This window comes from Manis javanica, chromosome 1 (genome assembly GCF_040802235.1).
Source record: "Manis javanica isolate MJ-LG chromosome 1, MJ_LKY, whole genome shotgun sequence".
In the NCBI taxonomy this organism is placed as follows: domain Eukaryota; kingdom Metazoa; phylum Chordata; class Mammalia; order Pholidota; family Manidae; genus Manis; species Manis javanica.
In genome coordinates, this window is record NC_133156.1 from 7,013,418 (window position 1) to 7,035,143 (window position 21,726).

A 21,726-nucleotide genomic window follows, 5' to 3' on the forward strand; every position below is an offset into this window, starting at 1 on the left:
TTAAAAAAGAATTTTACTTGAAGTTGTTCTTATTTTTCAGAGATATAACTACAATGAAAGGAACCATTGTTGCTCAAGTGGATTCAAGTGAGTCCTTCCAGGAATTCTGTAGTACATCTTGTTTGTCTCTCTATGAGGACAAGCAGAATCCTACTAAAGGAGCTCTAAATAAGTCAAGATGTACAATTTGTGGTAAATTAACAGAGGTTTGTATCTTTGTGCTTTATTAGTAATTCTAACTTATGGGAATTTTTTTAACTTTAACAGTTAGGACATATTCACTCTTTTATCAGTGTATATTTCCATAAAAGTGAGGATATATAAAATCTATCTTATAAATATTCCATTATATAATTCATTCTCCCATAGGGAGAATCATTTAGGAAAAACTAAAATATAATATTAATTTACATTTTTCCTGAGGTTGGGAGCCCTCACAGACAGGACCATAGTGTTTAAACAAATAGACTTACTACATAAGAAAGACAACAATCTTGCTTAAGAAGTAGAATAAATGGAAGAAATGTTTTTTGGTAACTGCATTGTTAATACAGTATTAAAGTTTCCGCATTTGATTAAAGAAAAGGTAATATGTATACATACTTCATTTAGATTATGTATAATATTGGTTCTCTCTCTCTCTCTTCCCTTTCATTTGTCTAAAGATTTCCAGTCTGTTTTAGAAATTTTATACTAAAATTATATGAACTTATTTGCTTCCTATCATTTATATATGCTTCTGGAGAAAATTTTAGTGATGTCACTGGTGGTTTTTTTCCCCTCATGATGTACATACATTGTATTCCTGTGTGCATAAAAATAGGTCAAAGAATAATGAAATGTGCCTTCTCTCCTTTTCCCTAAACAAAGCTTACACAGAAAAATTTGTGAGGCATTTTCTTTCTATTGGACACATTGTTATTTAGCTATTTGTCATACTCATTTGTTTTCTTAAAATTTTGTTGTTTTTCTTTTAGATTCGCCATGAAGTTAGTTTTAAAAATATGACTCATAAGCTGTGCAGTGACCACTGCTTTAATAGATACAGAATGGCCAATGGTCTAATAATGAATTGCTGTGAACAGTGTGGAGAGTACTTGCCCAGCAAAGGTGCTGGAAATAATGTTCTGGTGATTGATGGTCAGCAGAAAAGATTTTGCTGTCAAAGTTGTGTCAGTGAATACAAACAGGTAATTCACGATCTAATCAAAATTGGCCATTCTTTTGAATGTTTTAAATTGCTGTAGTAATTTTACTGTAACAGCATTTATTAACCAGATTTATCTTGGCATCTCATTTAATTCTATTATTGTCTTCACATCTTGAGATGACCTGTCTCAAATGAGTACTGAAATGTATGTAGATATTGGAAATAAACTTGTGATTTTACACATAACAGTAAATACTACCAGAATGACTTCTTTTTCAAATTTTTTCTTTTTTCAGTGGTGGAGAGGGGTTGGGAAATAGGATTTTTCAAACTATTAAACCTTAGCTTAGAAGTGATTATCTTACTTATATTTCAGTTTTAAAGTCCTTTTGATTTCATTTACACATATGGTTCAAAAGTAAAATGTACATGAGATAGACTCAGAAAAGTTCAGCTCTCATTTCTTTCTTCTCTTGGTTCCTGCTCATTCTTTATAGGTATCAATTCAGTTATTATTATTTTATGTTTTCTCTTTCTGAAAATTAAGGAAATACCCAATTCATTATTTTTTTTCTCTGCAAAAGGCAGCATACTGTATATATGTATTATACTGCACCTTCTATTTTTTACTTCAAAGTGTATCTTAGAAATAATTCACTGTCAATATATATTGACCTTCCTCATTCTTTTCATGGCTGTGTGAGTTAAGTTTTCAGGAATTTTGTGAGTGGTTATTAAAAACATGCATTATTAAAAATTGTAGAAACTTTAAATTATTCTATTCTGCTAGGGCTGCCATAACAGAAGTTTATTTTCTTACAGTTCTAGAGGCTAGAAGTCCAGAATCAAAGTGCCTTTCCGGGGTTGGCTTCTGGTGAGGCTTGTAGATAGCCTCCTTGCTGTGCCCTCACAGGATCTTTCCTCTCTATGTAAAAGGAGAGAGGGAGCTCTCTCTCTGCTCTCTTTTCCTCTTCTTATAGTAGGCCATCAATCCTATATGATTAGGACCCCACCCTTAGAACTTCATTTAACCTTACTACCTCCCTGAAGGCCCTATTCCAAATACACTCTCATTGGGGTTAGGGCTTCAAGAATATGAATTTTGTGGGGACACAGTTTATACCATAACAATATTGAAAACAAAAGTAAATACGCAAAAATAACTCCTTCCTAATTTTTATATGTTATCTGTGCTTTTACATCTGTTGTATCTGTATGATGAAAGTACTACATATGATGATGTGCTTCTGTGTGTTTCTTCCCAATTTCATGTTCACTTTCATTTTGGTAGCCTGAACTTCGCCATGTAGTATTTTCATGGCAAATGCTAAAAATTATGGTACATCCCTGTACCTCCCAGGAGCTCATTTCACCATATAAGAGCCAACACTGGGCTGTACAGTAGTTTATTGGGTCACTTTGCTGTTTGTGTATTTAGGTATTTCCAATTTTTTTGCTGATAAAAGTAATAGATGATGAATAACCTGGTGTATACTTTACCTCTGTATTTGTGTAGACAGAGTTTTGGGGTAGATTGTTAAGAGCAGGATTGCTTGCTAAAGGCAAATGCTTATGTTAGTATATTAGATATTGTTAAATTCCCCTGTTAGAGCTCTACCAGTTTGTATTCCTTTCAGTCATGTCTACGGAAGTGCCTGTTTCTCTTCAGCCTCTCCAAGAGAGACTGCTAACACATCTCTCTGATTGATAAAAATGGTATGTTACTATAGTTTTAATTTGTATCCCTTTTCTTAGCACTGATGATAAGCAGTTTTTTATCTATCAGAGCTAATCGTCTTCCCTTTTCTGTGAACTATTGGTTTACATCTTTTACCCATTTTTCTGTTGGGGCTTTGATCTTAATTTTTCTTCATTAAATTGTACATTTTTAATTAGAAAAACATGTCTGTGATATGTTCATGAAACCATGGTTTACTGCCTACTATATTGCAGGTATTGTGCTAGTACAGTGGAAGTGTAAAGTAGACATAGTTCCTGCGTTCATAGGATTTGCATTGGGGTGGCACATGTCAAATTGGTTAATATAAGGAGGTCTATTTTGTAGTTGAAAGAATCAGACTGATTCTAGTGCCTAGGAGTCAGTATAGTGTTTGCTGTTGTTGATGTTGCATCTGTTAATCTTCTGATAACCTAGATGGTTTGGTAACAATGCTGGCTTTAATTAGTTGGCCTGGGTTAAAGTCTCAGCCCCAGCAACTATCTGTGCCATGGACAAATTACTAAACCTCTCTTGTTCCTTGCCTGGTCTAACCACGTGTAAAGTTGTGGAAATAGTAATTTCTATCTTACAGTGTTAATAAAAAAAGATAAAATCTGTGCCTTTTATCTTGATTTTTAAGATCCTAGTCAAGAAACTGAACATTATTATTCTCCATCAGCCACTCTGTGCTTTCTCCTGATTATTATCCCCTTCTATCTCCTCAAAGTTAACCACTGTATTTTACTTCTGACATCATGGTTTGACTTATTATAAACTTTATGTAAATAGCATTAATATGCAATGACATTTGTCAATGTTATATATAACTGTGATTGGAGGCTTATATAATGTTTTGTCATGTAGTGTTTTTAATTTTAATACTGTCAAACGGAAATATAAAAAATACTGCTTCTGGTTTTTGCTTCATGTATTTTCCTCACTCCCATGCTATAAAGGAATATATTTCATGTTTTCTTCTAATGTTTGGAAGGGTTCATTTTAATATTTAAATATTTAATCCATTTGTTATTCTGGTATATAGTTCAACTATGGTTCAAATATTACCTCCTTTCAAATCAGTGTCTTTCATAATCAGTATCATTATGTCAGAGTGTCCTATCATAGAACAAGGGATTTTGTTTCATTTGTTACATCAGTGTTCTTGCTAAGTTTTCTTAAATATTTTATCTTTTTGCTGCTATTTTTTTTTTATCATTAATCTACAGTTACATGAAGAAGATTATGTTGACTAGGCTACCCCCTTCACTCCCTTACCCCCCACCCCCACACCCCATTACAGTCACTGTATCAGCATAGTAAGATACTGTATAGTCACTACTTGTCTTCAGTGTGTTGCACAGCCCTCCCCTTGCCCCCACCCCACACTATACATGCTAATCGTAATGCCCTGTTTCTTTTTTCCCTCCCTTATCCCTCCCCATCCATCCTCCCTGGTCCCTTTCCCTTTGGTAACTGTTAGTCCATTCGTGAGTTCTGTGATTCTGCTGCTGTTTTGTTCCTTCAGTTTTTCTTTGCTATTATACTCCACATATGAGTGAAATCATTTGGTACTTGTCTTTCTCTGCCTGGCTTATTTCACTGAGCATAATACCCTCTAGCTCCATCCATGTTGTTGCAAATGGTAGGATTTGTTTTCTTCTTATGGCTGAATAATATTCCATTGTGTATATGTACCACATCTTCTTTATCCATTCATCTACTGATGGACATTTAGGTTGCTTCCATTTCTTGGCTATTGTAAATAGTGCTGTGATAAACATAGGGGTGCATCTGTCTTTTTCAAACTGGGCTGCTGCATTCTTAGGGTAAATTCCTAGAAGTGGAATTCCTGAATCAAATGGTATTTCTATTTTGAGCTTTTTGAGGAACCTCCATACTGCTTTCCACATGGATGAACTAATTTACATTCCCACCAGCAGTGTAGGAGGGTTCCTCTTTCTCCACAACCTCGCCAACATGTGTTCTTGTTTGTCTTTTCGATGATGGGGATCCTTACTGGTATGAGGTGATATCTCACTGTGGTTTTAATTTACATTTCTCTGATGACAAGCGATGTGGAGCATCTTTTCATGTGTCTGTTGGCCATCTGAATTTCTTTGTTAGAGAACTTTCTGTTAAGTTCCTCTGCCCATTTTTTAATTGGATTATTTGCTTTCTGTTTGTTGAGGTGCGTAAGCTCTTTATATATTTTGGATGTCAAGCCTTTATCAGATCTGTCATTTATGAATATATTCTCCCATACTGTAGGATACCTTTTTGTTCTATTCATGGTGTCCTTTGTTATACAGAAGCTTTTTAGCTTGATATAGCCCACTTGTTAATTTTTGCTTTTGTTTCCCTTCTCCAGAGAGATATGTTCATGAAGAAGTCACTCATGTTTATGTCCATGAGATTTTTGCCTATGTTTTTTTCTAAGAGTTTTATGGTTTCATGACTTACATTCAGGTCTTTGATCCATTCAAATTTACTTTTGTGTATGGGGTTAGACAATGGTCCAGTTTCATTGTCTTACATGTAGCTGTCCAGTTTTGCCAGCACCATCTGTTGAAGGGCTGTCATTTCCCCATTGTATGTCCATGGCCCCTTTATCGAATATTAGTTGACCGTATATGTTTGGATTAATGTTTGGAGTCTCTGTTCTGTTCCATGGGTCTGTGGCTCTGTTCTTGTGCCATTACCAAATTGTCTTGATTACTGTGGCTATGTAGTAGAGCTTGAAGTTGGGGAGTGAGATCCCCCCACTTTATTCTTCCTTCTCTGGATTACTTTAGCTGTTCGGGGTCTTTAGTGTTTCCGTATGAATTTTTGAACTATTTGTTCCAGTTCATTGAAGAATGCTGTAGGTAATTTGATAGGGATTGCATCGAATCTGTGTATTGTTTTGGGCAGGATGGCCATTTTGACAATATTAATTCTTCCTAGCCAGGAGCATGGGATGAGTTACCATTTGTTAGTGACCTTTTTAATTTCTCTTAAGAGTGTATTATAGTTTTCATGGTATAGGTCTTTCACTTCCTTGGTTAAGTTTATTTCTAGGTATTTTATTCTTTTTGATGCAATTGTGAATGGAATTGTTTTCCTGATTTCTCTTTCCATTGGTTCATTGTTAGTGTATAGGAAAGCCACAGATTTCTGTGTGTTAATTTTGTATCCTGCAACTTTGCTGAATTCCCATATTAGTTCTACTAGTTTTGGAGTGGAGTCTTTAGGGTTTTTTATGTACAATATCATGTCATCTGCAGATAGTGACAGTTTGACTTCTTCTTTACCAATCTGGATTCCTTGTATTTCTTTGTTTTGTCTAATTGCCTTGGCTAGGACCTCCAGTAGTATGTTGAATCACAGTGGGGAGAGTGGGCATCACTGTCTTGTTCCCGATCTCAGAGGAAGAGCTTTCAGCCTCTCGCTGTTCAGTATGATGTTGACTGTGGGTTTATCATGTATGGCATTTATTATGTTGAGGTATTTGCCCTCTCTACCCATTTTGTTGAGAGTTTTTATCATGAATGGGTGTTGAATTTTGTCAAATGCTTTTTCAGCATCTGTGGAGATGATCATGTGGTTTTTGTCCTTCTTTTTATTGATGTGGTAGATGATGATGATGGGTGTTTGAATGTTGTACCATCCTTGCATCCCTGGGATGAATCCCACTTGGTCATGGTGTATGATCCTTTTGATGTATTTTTGAATTTGGTTTGCTAATATTTTGTTGAGTAATTTTCATCTACGTTCATCAGGAATATTGGTCAGTAGTTTTCTTTTTTGGTAGGTTCTTTGCCTGGTTTTGGTATTAGGGTGATGTTGGCTTCATAGAATGAGTTTGGGAGTGTTCCCTTCTCTTGTATTTTTTGGAAAACTTTAAGGAGAATGGATATTATATCTTCTCTGTATGTCTGATAAAATTCCGAGGTAAATCCATCTGGCCTGGGGGTTTTGTTTTTGGTTAGTTTTTTGAGTACTGCTTCAATTTCTTGCTGGTATTTGGTCTGTTTAGAGTTTCTGTTTCTTCCTTGGTCAGTCTTGGAAGGTTGTATTTTTCTAGGAAGTTGTCCATTTCTTCCTGGTTTTCCAGCTTCTTAGAATATAGGTTTTCATAGTAGTCTCTAATAATTGTTTATATTTCTGTTGGGTCCGTCGTGATGTTTCCTTTCTTGTTTCTGATTCTGTTGATGTGTGTTGATTCTCTTTTTCTCTTAATAAGTGTGGGTAGAGGCTTATCTATTTTATTTTCTCAAAAACCCAGCTCTTGGTTTCACTGATTTTTTGTATTGTTTTATTCTTCTCAATTTTTTAAATTTCTTCTCTGATCTTTATTATGTCCCTCCTTCTGCTGACTTTAGGCCTCATTTGTTCTTCTTTTTCCAGTTTTGATAATTGTGACGTTAACTATTCATTTGGGTTTGTTCTTCCTTCTTTAAGTATTTCCTGGATTGCTATATACTTTCCTCTTAAGACTGCTTTTGCTGCGTCCCACAGAAGTTGAGGCTTTTTGTTGTTGTTGTTGTAATTTATTTCCATATATTGCTGGATCTCCATTTTAATTTGGTTGTTGATCCATTGACTATTTAAGAACGTGTTGTTAAGCCTCCATGTGTTTGTGAGCCTTTTTGCTTTCTTTATACAATTTATTTCTAGTTTTATAGCTTTGTGGTCTGAAAAGTTTTGAATTTACTGAGGCTCTTTTTGTGGTCTAGTATGTGGTCGATTCTGGAGAATGTTCCATGTGCACTTGAGAAGAATGTGTATCCTGTTGTTTTTGGTCTTAGTGTTCTATAGATGTCTATTAGGTCCATTTGTTCTAGTGTGTTTAGTGCCTCTGTGTTCTTACTTATTTTCTGTCTGGTGGATCTGTCCTTTGGAGTGAATGGTGTGTTGAAGTCTCCTAAAATGAATGCATTGCATTCTGTTTCCTCCTTTTGTTGTGTTAGTATTTGTTTCACATATGCTGGTGTTCCTGTATTGGGTGCATATATATTTATAATGGTTATATCCTCTTGTTGGACTGAGCCCTTTATCATTATGTAATGTCCTTCTTTATCTCTTCTTTCTTTGTTTTGAAGTCTATTTTGTCTGATACGAGTACTGTAACACCTGCTTTTTTCTCCCTATTGTTTGCCTGAAATATCTTTTTCCATCCCTTGCCTTTTAGTCTAGTCTGTGCATGTCTTTGGGTTTGAGGTGAGTCTCTTGTAAGCAGCATATAGATGGGTCTTGTTTTTTTATCCATTCAGTGACTCTATGTCTTTTGATTGGTGCATTCAGTCCATTTACATTTAGGGTGATTATCGATAGGTATGTACTTATTGCCATTTCAGGCTTTAGATTCGTGGTTACCAAAGGCTCCAGGTTACTTTCCTTATTATCTAAGAGTGTAACTTAACTCACTTAGTATGCTTTTACCAACACAATCTAAAGGTTCTTTTCTATTTCTCCTTCATTCTTTATATATTAGGTATCTAATTCTGTACTTTTTGTCCATTCCTTGATTGACTTTGGGGATAGTTAGTTAATTTAGTTTTGCATTTGCTTTGTAATTAGCTGGTCTACTTTCTTTACTGTGGTTTTATTACCTCTGGTGATAGCTATTCAACCTTAGGAACACTTCCATCTATAGCAGTCCCTCCAAAATAGACTGTAGACATGGTTTGTGGGAGGTAAATTCTGTCAGCTTTTGCTTATCTGGAAATTGTTTAATCCCTCCTTCAAATTTAAATGATAATCTTGCTGGATAAAGTAATCTTGGTTCCAGGCCCTTTTGCTTCATAGCATTAAATACATCATGCCTCTCCCTTCTGGCCTGTGAGATTTCTGCTGAGAAGTCTGATGTTACCCCGATGGGCTTTCCTTTGTATGTGATCTTATTTCTGTCTCTGGCCGCTTTTAACAGTCTGTCCTTATCCTTGATCTTTCCCATTTTAATTACTATGTGTCTTGGTGTTGTCTTCCTTGGGTCCCTTGTGTTGGGAGATCTGTGGATCTCCATGGCCTGAAAGACTATCTCCTTCCCCAGATTGGGGAAGTTTTCAGCAGCTACCTCCTCAAAGATACTTTCTGTCCCTTTCTCTCTCTCTCTTCTTCTGGTATCCCTATAATGCAAATATTGTTTTGTTTGGATTGGTCACACAATTCTCTCAATATTCTTTCATTCTTAGACATCCTTTTTTCTCTCTGTGCCTTAGCGTCTTGTATTCCTCTTCTCTAGTTTCTATTTCATTTATTGTCTCCTCCACCGTATCCAACCTGCTTTTAATACCCTCCATCATGCTCTTCAACGATTGGCTCTCTGACGTGAATTTATTCCTGAGTTCTTGAATGTCTTTCCATACCTCCATCAGCATGTTGATGATTTTTATTTTGAACTCCCTTTCAGGAAGAGTCATAAGGTCCATGTCATTTAAATCTTTCTAGGGAATTGTGTTAATAATTTTACTCTGGACAAAGTTCCTTTGGTGTTTCATGTTTGTATATGGCACCCTCTAGTGCCCAGAAGCTCTATTCTGGAGCTGCTCAGCCCCTTAAGCAATGTCGGGGGTCGCAGGGGAGCGGTACTGGTGCCTTGGGGGAGGAAAGAGCTATTCCCCGCTTCTTGGCTGCTGTGCCTGTCTCCACTGCCTGAACCAGTGGTCCGGGCACACAGGTATAAGTTTTTGTCCCAGAGTAGCTGGATATGGATCCCTGCTTTCCACAAGCAGCCGGAATCCCAGTCTCCCCAGGAACTCTGCCTGTATTAACTTTCCAACTCGGTAGTCATGCGAGTCTCATGAAAGCACTATAAAGTGTAGGTTTGTGCTTCCAGAGCAGATCTCCAGAGGTAGGTATTCAGCAGTCCCAATCCTTCCACTCCCTCCCTGCCCCATTTCTTTTCCTCCCGCCATTGAGCTGGGGTGGGGGAAGGGCTCAGGTCCCGTGGAGCCACAGCTCTGGTACGTTACCCCATTCAGCGTTTGGTGAGGTCTGCTCTTTTCTCCAGGTGTGTGCAGTCTGACACCATCCTCTTTCCTGGTGCTCTCTGAGAATTATTTGTGCCAACTGTATTTTCTAATTGTATCCAGTTTTAGGAGGAAGCCACTGTCTCTGCTCTCATGCCGCCATCTTTAATCTCTCTCTTTGCTGTGATTTTATTTTCTCTGTTGACATCTGCTTAGCCCTAGGAGTGCTCCCATCTAGAGCAGTCCCTCTAAAATACCCTGTAGAGGTGGTTTGTGGGAGGCAAATTCCCTCAACTTTTGCTTGTCTGGGAATTATTTAATCCCTCCTTCATTTTTAAATGATAATCGTGCTGGATACAGTATCCTTGGTTCAAGGCCTTTCTGTTTCATTGCATTAAATATGTCATGCCATTCTCTTCTGGCCTATAAGGTTTCTGTTGAGAAATCTGATGATAGCTTGATGGGTTTTCCTTTGTAGGTGACCTTTTTCCTCTCTCTAGCTGCTTTTAAATCTGTGTCCTTGTCCTTGATCTTTGCTATTTTAATTATTGTGTGTCTTGGTGTTGTCCTCCTTGGGTTCTTTCTGTTGGGAGTTCTGTGTGCTTCCGTGGTCTGAATGATTATTTCCTCCCCCAGTTTGGGGAAGTTTTCAGCAATTATTTCTTCAAATACACTTTCTATCCCTTTTTCTCTCTCTTCTTCTTCTGGTACCCCTATAATGTGGATATTGTTCCTTTTGGATATTGGTCACACAGTTCTCTTAATAATGTTTCATTCCTGGAGATCGTTTTATCTCTCTCTGCATCAGCTTCTATGTGTTCCTGTTCTCTGATTTCTATTCCATCAGTGGCTGCTTGCATCTTATTCATTCTGTGTATAAATTGTTACAGATATTGTTTCATTTCTGTAATCTCCTTCTCGATGTCATACCTTAGCTCTTGCATATTTCTCTGCAGCTCCATGAGCATGGTTATGACCTTTATTTTGAATTCTTTTTCAGGGAGATTGGTTAGGTCTATCTCCCCAGATTCCTTCTCAGGGGAGGATGTCTGGGTTAGTCTGGTCTGTATCAAATTCTTCTGCCTGTTCATAGTGATAGACGTAGTTGTGGGGAGCTCGTGCGTGTGTCAACTGGGAGAACGTCCCTTCTTCCTGGTTTGTGACCTTCCTCTCCTGGTGAATGGCGACCCCCAGCAGCTTTTGCTGGGCAGCTGTGTGCGGACGGGGTTTCTAATTCTTGCCTGGCCGCTGTGTAAGAATCTCTGCCCTGCTGCTGTGGGTGTGGCCAGCCTCAGGCTGCTGCTCCACCAACAGCATCAGAGGGGAAATGGACGGGAGTTGTTTATTTCTGTGAGGGGCCTCTGAGTGGTGCTGCAGCCCAGGGGTTTAGGGCGCCCGGTGTTTCCTAGGATTCCCAGCTGCTGGGCTAAGTGTCCCGGGATATTTCCGTCCAGCTGTGTGGTTCCTTTCCTGGAGATCCTTTTATCTCTCTCTCTGCATCAGTTTCTATCCGTTCCTGTTCTCTGGTTTCTGTTTCATCAGTGGCCTCTTGCATCTTATCCATTCTGCTTATAAATCATTCCCTTTCCCGTTAAGTCTTTCAAAAAGCCCTATCTTTTCTTTGTCCCAGGGGCGCCCGCTGCAGGGACCCACTTGCAGGTTTTACTGTCCTGTTTCCCTAGTATGCAGCACCCCACGCACTGTGTGTCTGCGCTCCGGTGTGGATGGCTAGGGCTGGGTGTTTAGGAGTCCTGGGCTCCCTCTCTCTCCCCGCTCCAACTCCTCTCCTCCCGCTGGGAGCTGGGGTGAGGGGTGCTCGTGTCCCACTGTGTCATGGTTTGTTATCTTACCCCCTGTGCGAGGCACTGGGTTCTCGCAGATGTGGATGTAGCCTGGCTGTTGTGTATCTTCTGGTCTCTCTTTTAGGGTAGTTGTTTTTGTTGTACTTTCAAAAATATGTATGGTTTTGGGAGGAGATTTTCACTGCTCTACTCATGCTGCCATCTTGGCTCTCGCCCTTTTTTGTTGCTATTTTAAGTGAGGTTTTCTCTTGCATTGGTTTGCATGTATCTTTACATAATTATGCATGTATTTTAAAAAAATTTAAATACCTTCTACCTAACTGAAGCATCATTGGTTTAATCTGAGTGTGTCATCTGCAGATAGAGAAAGTTTAGATTTTCCTTTATTACTTTGTCTTTTCTGATGGTGTCAGTGCAATTTTAAGTAGTGAAAATAGTAAATATATTACTTTTCCAGTGGGAATGCCTTTGATGATTCCTTATGAAATTATGTGCCAGCTTTAGGGTTGAGATAAAATATATTTTATCCTATTAAAAAGTATCCACTGATTTCTGTTTTTTTGAGTGTTTTACCAGAAATGAGCATTGAGTTTTAAAGGTCTTTACAGTGTCTGTGGAGGTGATTGTATGTTCCCTGCCCCAACCTAATATGTGAATTATTTTAATGGTTTGGTAATCCATCTAATGTTTTTACATTCACTAAAATAAGGTGTATACCAGGTCATATACAGGTTGTTGTATTCACTAAAATAAATAGGATACCATCTCATTACTGTATTTTTAATGTTTATTTCTAATTGTTAATATTTTATTCAGCACTTTTCTATTGGTATTCACAAGGGTTTTGCCTTTTCTTTTCCTTAACACTGTCTTTAACATATCAGTGTTATATTTGCTTTATAAAAATTCTCAGAGAATTCAAATCCTTATATCCTGAAAACCGTAAACATGAAAATAAATGAATTAAGTATTAAACTCAAAATGCTGTAAAAAGAAAACAAACTAAAAGGGAATAAAATAATGCTAAAAGTAAAAATAAATGAGTAAGGATATAAAAATTATACCAAAATAATTGAAAATGCTGCTTCAGTAAAAAATTAGGTCTTTGAAAAACTGGACAAAGCACTCATTAATCAGGAAAAGAGGTTTAGAAAAGGCACAAATTCACAAAAATAAGACATGACAAGGTGGGACTTTATTATCAAAACATGAAATTGAGAAAAATCATAAGGGACTACTTCAACCCTATATAAAAATGTTGAAAACCTAGATTGAGCAATATTGCATGAAAATATAATTACCCTCAATTGATTCCACAGTACATACAGTAAAGTAGAAAAATTTCCATAAAAGAAATACAGACTGTTATCAAAGAATTCCCTACACCCACACGCACACTAAAACAGGCTCAGTTGATTTCATAGATTAATCCCATCAAATTTAAACTAGGTAATCCCTGTGTTACTTAAGCATTCCAGGTATAAGGAAGAAGGAAAATAATATTTTTCTAAAAAAAACTGTGGCAAAGATGTAATATAAAATTTCCAGTTTTAAACATTATGTGTACAGTTGAGTGCCATTAATAACATACATAATGTTGTACAACCACATCTCTATTTCCAGAACTTTTTCATGGCCCATACAGAAACAGACAAACAAGTAATTCCTCAGTTACTCTTATCTCCAGTCCCTAATCTATTTCCTGACTCTATGAATTTTCCTATTCTAGGTCTTTCACATAAGTGGATTCATACAATATCTGTTCTCTTGTGTCTTCTTTATTTCACTTAGTATAATGTATAATGTTTTCAATTTTATCCATATTGTAGCCTTTTTATGATTGAATATTCATTGTATGTCTTTATGACATTTTTTTAATCTCTTCTTTTGTTGATGGATATTTGGGTTAAGTATCAGTTTGAGTCCTGGTTTTCAATTTTTGTGCATATGAATCTGGGAGTGGAATTGCTAGCAAGAGCAAAGGGTAATCTTATGCTTAGCTTTCTGATGAACTGTTAAACTTTTTCACAACTGTGTTACTACCAGCAATACACAAAGGTTTCATTTACTAGAAATCTTCACCAGCACTTGTTATTTTTCATTTTTTAAATATTTTTTTTTCTTATAGCCACCTTAGTAGGTATGAAGTGATATTTCTTTTTGGCTTTGATTTGCATGTCCCTAATGACTAATGGTGTTGAGCATATGCTTGTTGACTATTTGTATATCTTCTTTGGAGAAGTACCTGTGGAAGTCCTTTGCCCCTTACTGAATTGTGTCTCTTGTCCTTTTGTTCTTGGAGTTCTTTATATATTATGAATATTAATCCCTTATCTGACATACAGTTGCAAATACTGCCTCCCAGACATAGGTTGTCTTTTTACTTTCTTTTTTATGTCATTTGATGCACAAGAATTTTTACTTTTAATAAAGTCCAATTTGCATCTTTTTTTCTTTGTTGATTATAGTTTTGGTGCCATATGTAAGAATTTGTTGCCAAACCAGATGTTAAGATGGTTTATCTTCCTATATTTTCTTTTAAGAGTTTTATGGTTTAAATTTTTATATTCAGGTCTTTGTTCCATATTGAATCAATTTTTGTTTATGATGTGAGTTAGGCATATAACTACATTCTTATTTCTTTTTTATTGTTATTTTTTTTTGTGTCGTTAATACACATTTACATGAACAACATTGTGATTACTAGATTCCCCTCATTATCAAGTCCCCACCACATACCCCATTACAGTCACTGTCCATCAGTGTAGTAAGATGCTATAGAATCATTACTTGTCTTCTCTGTGCTATACTGCCTTCCCCGTGCCCCCTCATCCCTCACTACATTAAGTGTGCTAATCATAAAGCCCTTTTTTCCCCTTTATCCCTCCCTTCCTACCCATCCACCCCAGTTCCTTTCCCTTTGGTAACTGTTAGTCCATTCTTTGGTTCTGTGAGTCTGCTGCTGTTTTGTTCCTTCAGTTTGTCTTTCTTCTTATACTCCACATATGATTGAAATCATTTGGTACTTGTCTTTCTCCACCTTGCTTATTTCACTGAGCATAATACCCTCTAGCTCCATCCATGTTGTTGCAAATGGTAGGATTTGTTTTCTTCTTATGACTGAATAATATTCCCTTGTGTATATGTACCACATCTTCTTTATCCACTCATCTACTGATGGACACTTAGGTTGCTTCCATTTCTTGGCTATTGTAAATAGAACTGCAATAAACATAGGGGTGCAGATGTCTTTTTCAAACTGGCTCCTGCATTCTTAGGGTAAATTCCTAGGAGTGGAATTCCTGGGTCAAATGCTATTTCTATTTTGAATTTTTGGAGGAATCTTCATAGTCCTTTCCACAAAGGTTGAACTAGTTTACATTCCCACCAGCAGTGTAGTAGGTTTCCTCTTTCTCCACAAACTTGCTAATATTTGTTATTGTTTGTCTATTGGATGTTGGCCATCCTAACTGGTGTGAGATGGTATCTCATTGTTATTTTAATTTGCAATTCTCTGATGATTAGGGATGTGGAGCATCTTTTCATGTGCCTGTTGGCCATCTGAATTTTTTCTTTGAAGAAGTGTCTGTCCAGATCCTCTGCCCATTTTTTAATTGGGTAATTTGCTTTTTGTTTGTTGAGGTGCATGAGTTCTTTGTATATTTTGGATATCAACCCATTATTGGATATGTCATATATGAATATATTCTCCCATACTGTAGGATGCCTTTTTGTTCTACTGATGGTGTCCTTTGCTTTACAGAAGTTTTTTAGTTTGATATAATCCTACTTGTTCATTTTTGCTTTTGTTTCCCTTTCCTGTGGAGATATGTTCATGAAGAAGTTGCTTGATGTTTATATGCAAGAGAGTTTTGCCTATATTTTCTTCTAAGACTTCTTTGGTTTCATGACTTACATTCAGGTCTTTGATACATTTCGAGTTTACTTTTGTGTATGGAGTGAGACAGTAATCCAGTTTCATTCTCTTACATATTACTGTCCCGTTTTGCCAACACCAGCTGTTGAAGAGGTTCTCATTTCCCCATCGTATATCCATGGCTCCTTTATTGTAAATTAATTGAACGTATATACTTGGGTTAATATCTGGACTTTCTATTCTGTTCCACTGGTCTATGGGTCTGTTCTTGTACCATACTAAATTGTCTTGATTACTGTGGCTTTGTTAACTTCATTCTTTTGCATGTGGAAATTCACTTGTCTAAGCACCATCTGTGGAAGATATTATTGTATTTCCCTATGAAATGGACTTGTCATATTTATCAAATTTTAATTTGGGTAGGTTTATTTCTGGACTCTTCAATTCTGTATTCCATTGGTCTACATGTGTGTTCTTAAGCAAGTACCACATTGTCGTAACTGTATCTGTGTAGCAGATTTTCAGATCAGGATATGAGTCCTCTGACTGTGCTTTTTCAAGATTATTTGGATATTCCAGATCAATTCCAATTTTATGTGAATTTCAGAATCTGCTTTTTCATTTCTGCAGAAAAGGCTATTCAGATTTTGATAGTGATTACATTGATCCTGTAGATTGCTCTGGGTATTGTTGACATTTCAGCAGTGTTAAATATTCCTGTCAGTGAACATGTGGTGTCTTTCCAATTAGGTATTCCTTAATCAGTTTTGGCAGTCTTGTAGTTTTTAGTGTACAAGTGTTCACCTCCTTGATTATACTTATTCCAAGGTATTTTATTCTTCTGGGTGCTATTGTTAATGAAATTGCTCTGTCAATTTCCTTTTAGATTATACATTGATGTACAACTGATACTTGAATATGGATCCTGTACCCTGCAACTTTGTTGAATTTGCTTATTAGCTCATATAGCTTTATTTTGGATACCTTGGGATATTCTCTATATAGAATCACTGTTATCTGCAAAAGCAATGGTTTTATTTATTCCCTTCCAATTTGGATGCCTTTTATTCCTTTTCCCTAAACGTTCTGGCTAGAACTTTCACCATTATGTTGAATAGAAGTGGCAAAAGTGGGCATGGGCATACTTATCTTGTTCCTGATCTTAGAAAAAAAGCTTTGTATCTTTCACCATTGAGTATGATGTTAGCTGTGGGTTGTTCATATGTTACTTATTATTTTGAAGTAGTTTTATTCCTAGTTTGTGGGGTGTTCTTCGTTATAAAAGGGTGTTAGGTTCTGTCAAACTTCTTTTGTTTTATCATTTGAGATTATGTAGTTTTCACATTCATCTAGTTCATGGTGGTATCTTACATTGAACCACTCTTATATTACTGGGATAATTCTTGCTTCTGTAATATCTTCAATAATGCTGCTGAATTTGGCTGACTGTTTTGTTTTGGATTTAATAATATGTATTCATAAGTGATATTGGTTTGTAATTTTCTTTCCAATGTCTTCATCTAGATTTGGAATCAGGGTATACTGGCTTAGTAGGAGTGGGAAGTGTTCTACACTGTGCTGATTTTCAGAAAAATTTAAGAAGAATTTCTGTTCTTCCTCAAATGTTCGGCAGAATTCACCACTGAAGTCATTTGGTCCTGGGATTTTCTTTGTTGCATGATTTTTGATTTTTTCACTTCATACTGGTCTTTGATATTTTCAATTTCTCTATAGTCAGTTTTGTTGTTTTGTGTGTTTTGAGGAATTTGTCTATTTCATTTGGGTTATCCAAATTGTTGGTGTGTACCTATTCATAGCGTTTTCTCACAAGCTTATTTTGGGGGGAATGTCTGTAGGTCACGACTTATATTTCTGTTTTGTTCTTTATATCTTTAGTTTTTCTAAGTCTAAAGAGGTTTGTCAACTTTTTAATCTTTTCAAATGATGAACTCTTGGTTTCACTGAGTCTATTTTTCTATCTCTTTCTTAACTCCACTGTAATCTTCATTATTTCCTTTATTCTGCTAGCTTTGGGTTTAGTTTTCTCTTCCTTTGCTATTTCTTTAAGGTGTAAATTAGGTTATTGATTGGAGATCTTCTTTTCAAAAATAGGCATTTACAGTAATAAATTTCCCGGTGATCACTACTTACACTACATCCCTTCACTTTTGGTATTTTGTGGTTTTGCTTTCATTCATCTATTAACTACTTTCAAATTTTCCTTGTGATATTTTATTTGACTCTTTTGTTAAGAGTGTGTAGTTTAATATCCCATATTTGTGTATTATCTTGTTTTCCTTCTGGTACTCACTTGTCTTACGATTGAAATCTGTGTAATTTCTGTCTATGGATTTATTGAGACTTTGTGGTCTAATACGTGTTTCTATCCTGGAAAATGTTCCATGTGCACTTGAGAAGAATATTTATTCTGTGGCTGTTGGGTAGAGTATTCTATATGTCTGTTAGCTCCATTTTTATAGCATTATTAAGTCCTGCATTTAATCATTAAAATTCTCTCTGATTGGTCTTACCCATTGAAAGTGGTGTATGTATTGAATACTCCAGCTATTATTATAGAATTGTCTGTTTTCCCTTTAGTTCTGTCAGTGCTTGCTTAACATATCTTGGGACTGATATTTGATGCATATATATTTATAATTGTTACATCTTGATGAGTTCACCCTTTCATCAAAATTGATTTCTTTGTCTCTCAGATCAGTTTTTGTCTCAAAGTTTATTTTGTTTGATAATAGTATAACTGTTCCAGCTTTAATTACTATTTGATTGGATATCTTTTTCTATCATTTCACTTTTGACCTCTTTGTGATCCTGGACAGAAAGTGAGATTCTTGTAGACTGTATAGTTGGATCATTTTTATTCCATTCTACCATTCTTTGCCTTTTGACTGGAAAATTTAATCCTTTTGCATTTAAAGTTATTCCTGATAAGGAAGAACTTATTTCTGCCATTTCTTTTTTTGTTTTGTTTGTCTTACACCTTATCTATAACTCATTTCCTTCATTACTGCTTTCTTCTGTGCTTAGTTAATTTTTTTCATTCTCTTTCCCAACCTTTTATTTATATATTTATTTTATTTTGGTATAATTAGTCTATAATTATATGATGAACATTATGTTTACTAGACTTCCCCCATCACCAAGTCCCCCCCACAAACCCCATTACAGTCACTGTCCCTCAGTGTAGTAAGATGCTATAGAGTCACTACTTGTCTTCTCTGTGTTGTACAGTCCTCCCCGTGCCCACCCCCTACATATGTCTGCTAATAGTAATGCCCCCTGCCTTTTTTTCCCCTTATCCCTTCCTTCTCATTCATCCTCCCAGTCCCTTTCCCCTTGGTAACTGTTAGTCCCTTCTTGGGTTCTGTGAGTCTGCTGCTGTTTTGTTCTTTCAGTTTTTGCTTTGTTCTTATACTCCACGTATGAGTGAAATCATTTGGTACTTGTCTTTCTCTGCCTGGCTTATTTCACTGAGCATAATACCCTCTAGCTCCATCTATGTTGTTGCAAATGGTAGGATTTGTTTTCTGTTTAGTTGATTTTTTGGCAGTGAATTGTTTTGATGCCCTTCTCTATTTACTCTGGTGAATAATTTTTAGATGTTTTCTTTGTGGTTACCATAGGGATTACATTTAATATCCTAGGTTTATATCCATCTAATGTGACCTGATAATTGACATTTTAAAACTGTTCCTATATAACCCCTTCCTTTATGCAGTAAATTATATTTATTAATTTATTAATGTTATTATAAATATAAAAATATATTTACTGATTAATTACAACATTGTGTGCCTAATGTAATATAGATTTACAAATATTTTTGTCTATATGTCTTTAAAATCATGTAGGAAATAAAAGTGGACTTATAAACCAAAAATAGAATAATTTTGCATTTTATATTTGCCTATGTAATTACCTTAATTAAAGATCTTCCTTCATTCTGTTTGAGTTACTGTCCAGGTTCCTTTTCATTTCAGCATAAGTCTTTGGTTCTTAGGATTTTCTGTAGAGTAAGTCTAATTATAAATACCCTCAGTATTTTTTTGGTTATGTCTTTTTCTCCTTCATGTTTGGATAATAATTTTTCTGGCCATAGTGTTCTAAAGTTTTTTTCTTTCAACATTTTACTTGTTGCCCCACTACATTTTGGCTTCCATGGGTATTTGATGAGAAATTGCTGTGTATCTTGAGGATTCCTTATAATTCATGAGTAGCTTCTTACTGCCCTCAGAATTTCTGCCTTTCAGCAGTTTGACTATGTGTCCTGTTGTGTGTCTTTGAGTTTATCCTACTTAATAATTTTTTGTGCTTCTTAGCTTTGTAGATTTGTGCCTTTTATCATATTTGTGAGGTTTTTCAGCCATTATTTTTTTAAATAATCTTTCTGCCTTGTTCCATTTGTCTGAGACTACATAAGTGCACATGTTGGTCTGCTTGATCTGTGAAAAGGTTCTGTTCACTTCTTTTTTTCTTTCTACTACTCAGCCTCTGTAATTTCAGTTTTGGCCTTAATATACTGCTAGATTATGGTGAAACTTGACTGACTCTACTAGTTCTCATCTTGACGGACTAGTTGGGGAAGAAGTTTAGCCCCTTTATTTGGCCTTTTCTGACATCACCCTGTCTGGGTTGTGGGCATGGCGCATCTCCTCACAACCAGGCCAGTATGTAATTCTAGGCTGTCCACTTGGCCTTTTCTGGTGTGGGAGGGGTTAATGTCACATTTTTTCTGTGTTGTTTGGATGGAATAAAGGGGCTGTTGTCAAAAAGTTTTCTATCTAACTAGGTTGTTAATCCAGTTACATTTCATCTTTAGGTGTATCATTTCTCTTGCTGGTTTAAAGATTTTTTTCCTTTATTTTTATTCAAATTTTAATTTTATTCCAAAAGTTTTCAGACATTTTACTGTGATATATTGTGGCGAGCCTTTTAGGATTTGCTCAGCTTCTATCTGCATTTTGTGTCTTTTGCCTAATTTGTAATGTTTTTGGACATTTTTTAGCATTTTTCATTTTTTAATTTCTTTTGGTATCATTAGTCTACAGTTACATGCAGAACATTATGTTTACTGGACTCTCCCCTTCACCAAGTCCCTCTGACATACCCCATTACAGTCACTGTCCATCACCGTAGTAAGATGCTGTAGAATCACTATTTGTCTTCTCTGTTGTACAGCCCTCCCTGGACCCCCCCACCCCACATTATACATGCTAATCATAATACCCCCTTTCTCTCCCCACCCCTTATCCCTCCCTTCCCAGCAATCCTCCCCAGTCCCTTTCCCTTTGGTAACTGTTAGTCCATTCTTGGGTTCTGTGAGTCTGCTGCTGTTTTGCTCCTTATGTTTTTGCTTTATTCTTACACTCCACAGATGAGTGAAATCATTTGGTACTTGTCTTTCTATGCCTGGCTTATTTCACTGAGCATGATACCCTCTAGCTCCATCCATGTTGTTTCAAATGGTAGGATTTGTTTTCTTATGGCTGAATAATATTCCATTGTGTATATGTACCACATCTTTATCCATTCATCTACTGCTGGATACTTAGGTTGCTTCCATTTCTTGGCTGTTGTAAACAGTGCTGTGATAAACATAGAGGTGCATGTCTTTTTTAAACTGGGCTGCTGCAGTCCTTTTTTTTATTTTGGTATAATTAATCTACAATTACATGAGGAACATTATGTTTAGTAGACTCCCCCCATCACTAAGTCACCCCCACCTACCCTATTAGAGTCACTGTCCATCAGCATAGTGAGATGCTGTAGAATCATTACTTGTCTTCTCTGTGTTGCACAGCCCTCCTTGTACCTTGCCCCACATTATACATGTTATTTGTAGTGCCCCCTTTCTTTTTCCCACCCTTATCCATCCCTTCCCACCCATCCTCCCAAGACCCCTTCCATTTGCTAACTGTTAGTCCATTCTTGGGTTCTGTGCGCTCCTGCTATTGTTTTGTTCCTTCAGTTTTTTCTTCTTATACTCCACATATGAGTGAAATCATTTGGTACTTGTCTTTCTATGCCTGGCTTATTTCACTGAGTATACTACCCTCTAGCTCCATCCATGTTGTTGCAAATGGTATGATTTGTTTTCTTCTTATGGCTGAATAATATTCCATTGTGTATATGTACCATATCTTTATCCATTCATCTACTGATGGACACTTAGGTTGCTTCCATATCTTGGCTATTGTAAATAGTGCTGC

The 21,726-nt window shown here is 36.3% G+C and overlaps 1 protein-coding gene across 10 annotated transcripts in view; it reads left to right on the forward strand.

Annotated features, from left to right (window-relative positions):
* Positions 1–21,726, forward strand: part of ZMYM2 (zinc finger MYM-type containing 2) — a 123,563-nt gene that overhangs the window by 37,298 nt on the left and 64,539 nt on the right. For all 10 annotated transcript variants that reach the window (XR_005061072.2, XR_005061069.2, XR_005061070.2 and 7 more), the window contains 2 exons: positions 41–206; positions 978–1,190. Coding sequence is in view for 6 of the 10 variants with exons in the window: in XM_073223707.1 (XP_073079808.1) it covers positions 41–206; positions 978–1,190 (379 nt within the window). In the remaining 4 variants the exon portion in view is untranslated. The remainder of the gene's footprint in view (positions 1–40; positions 207–977; positions 1,191–21,726) is intronic.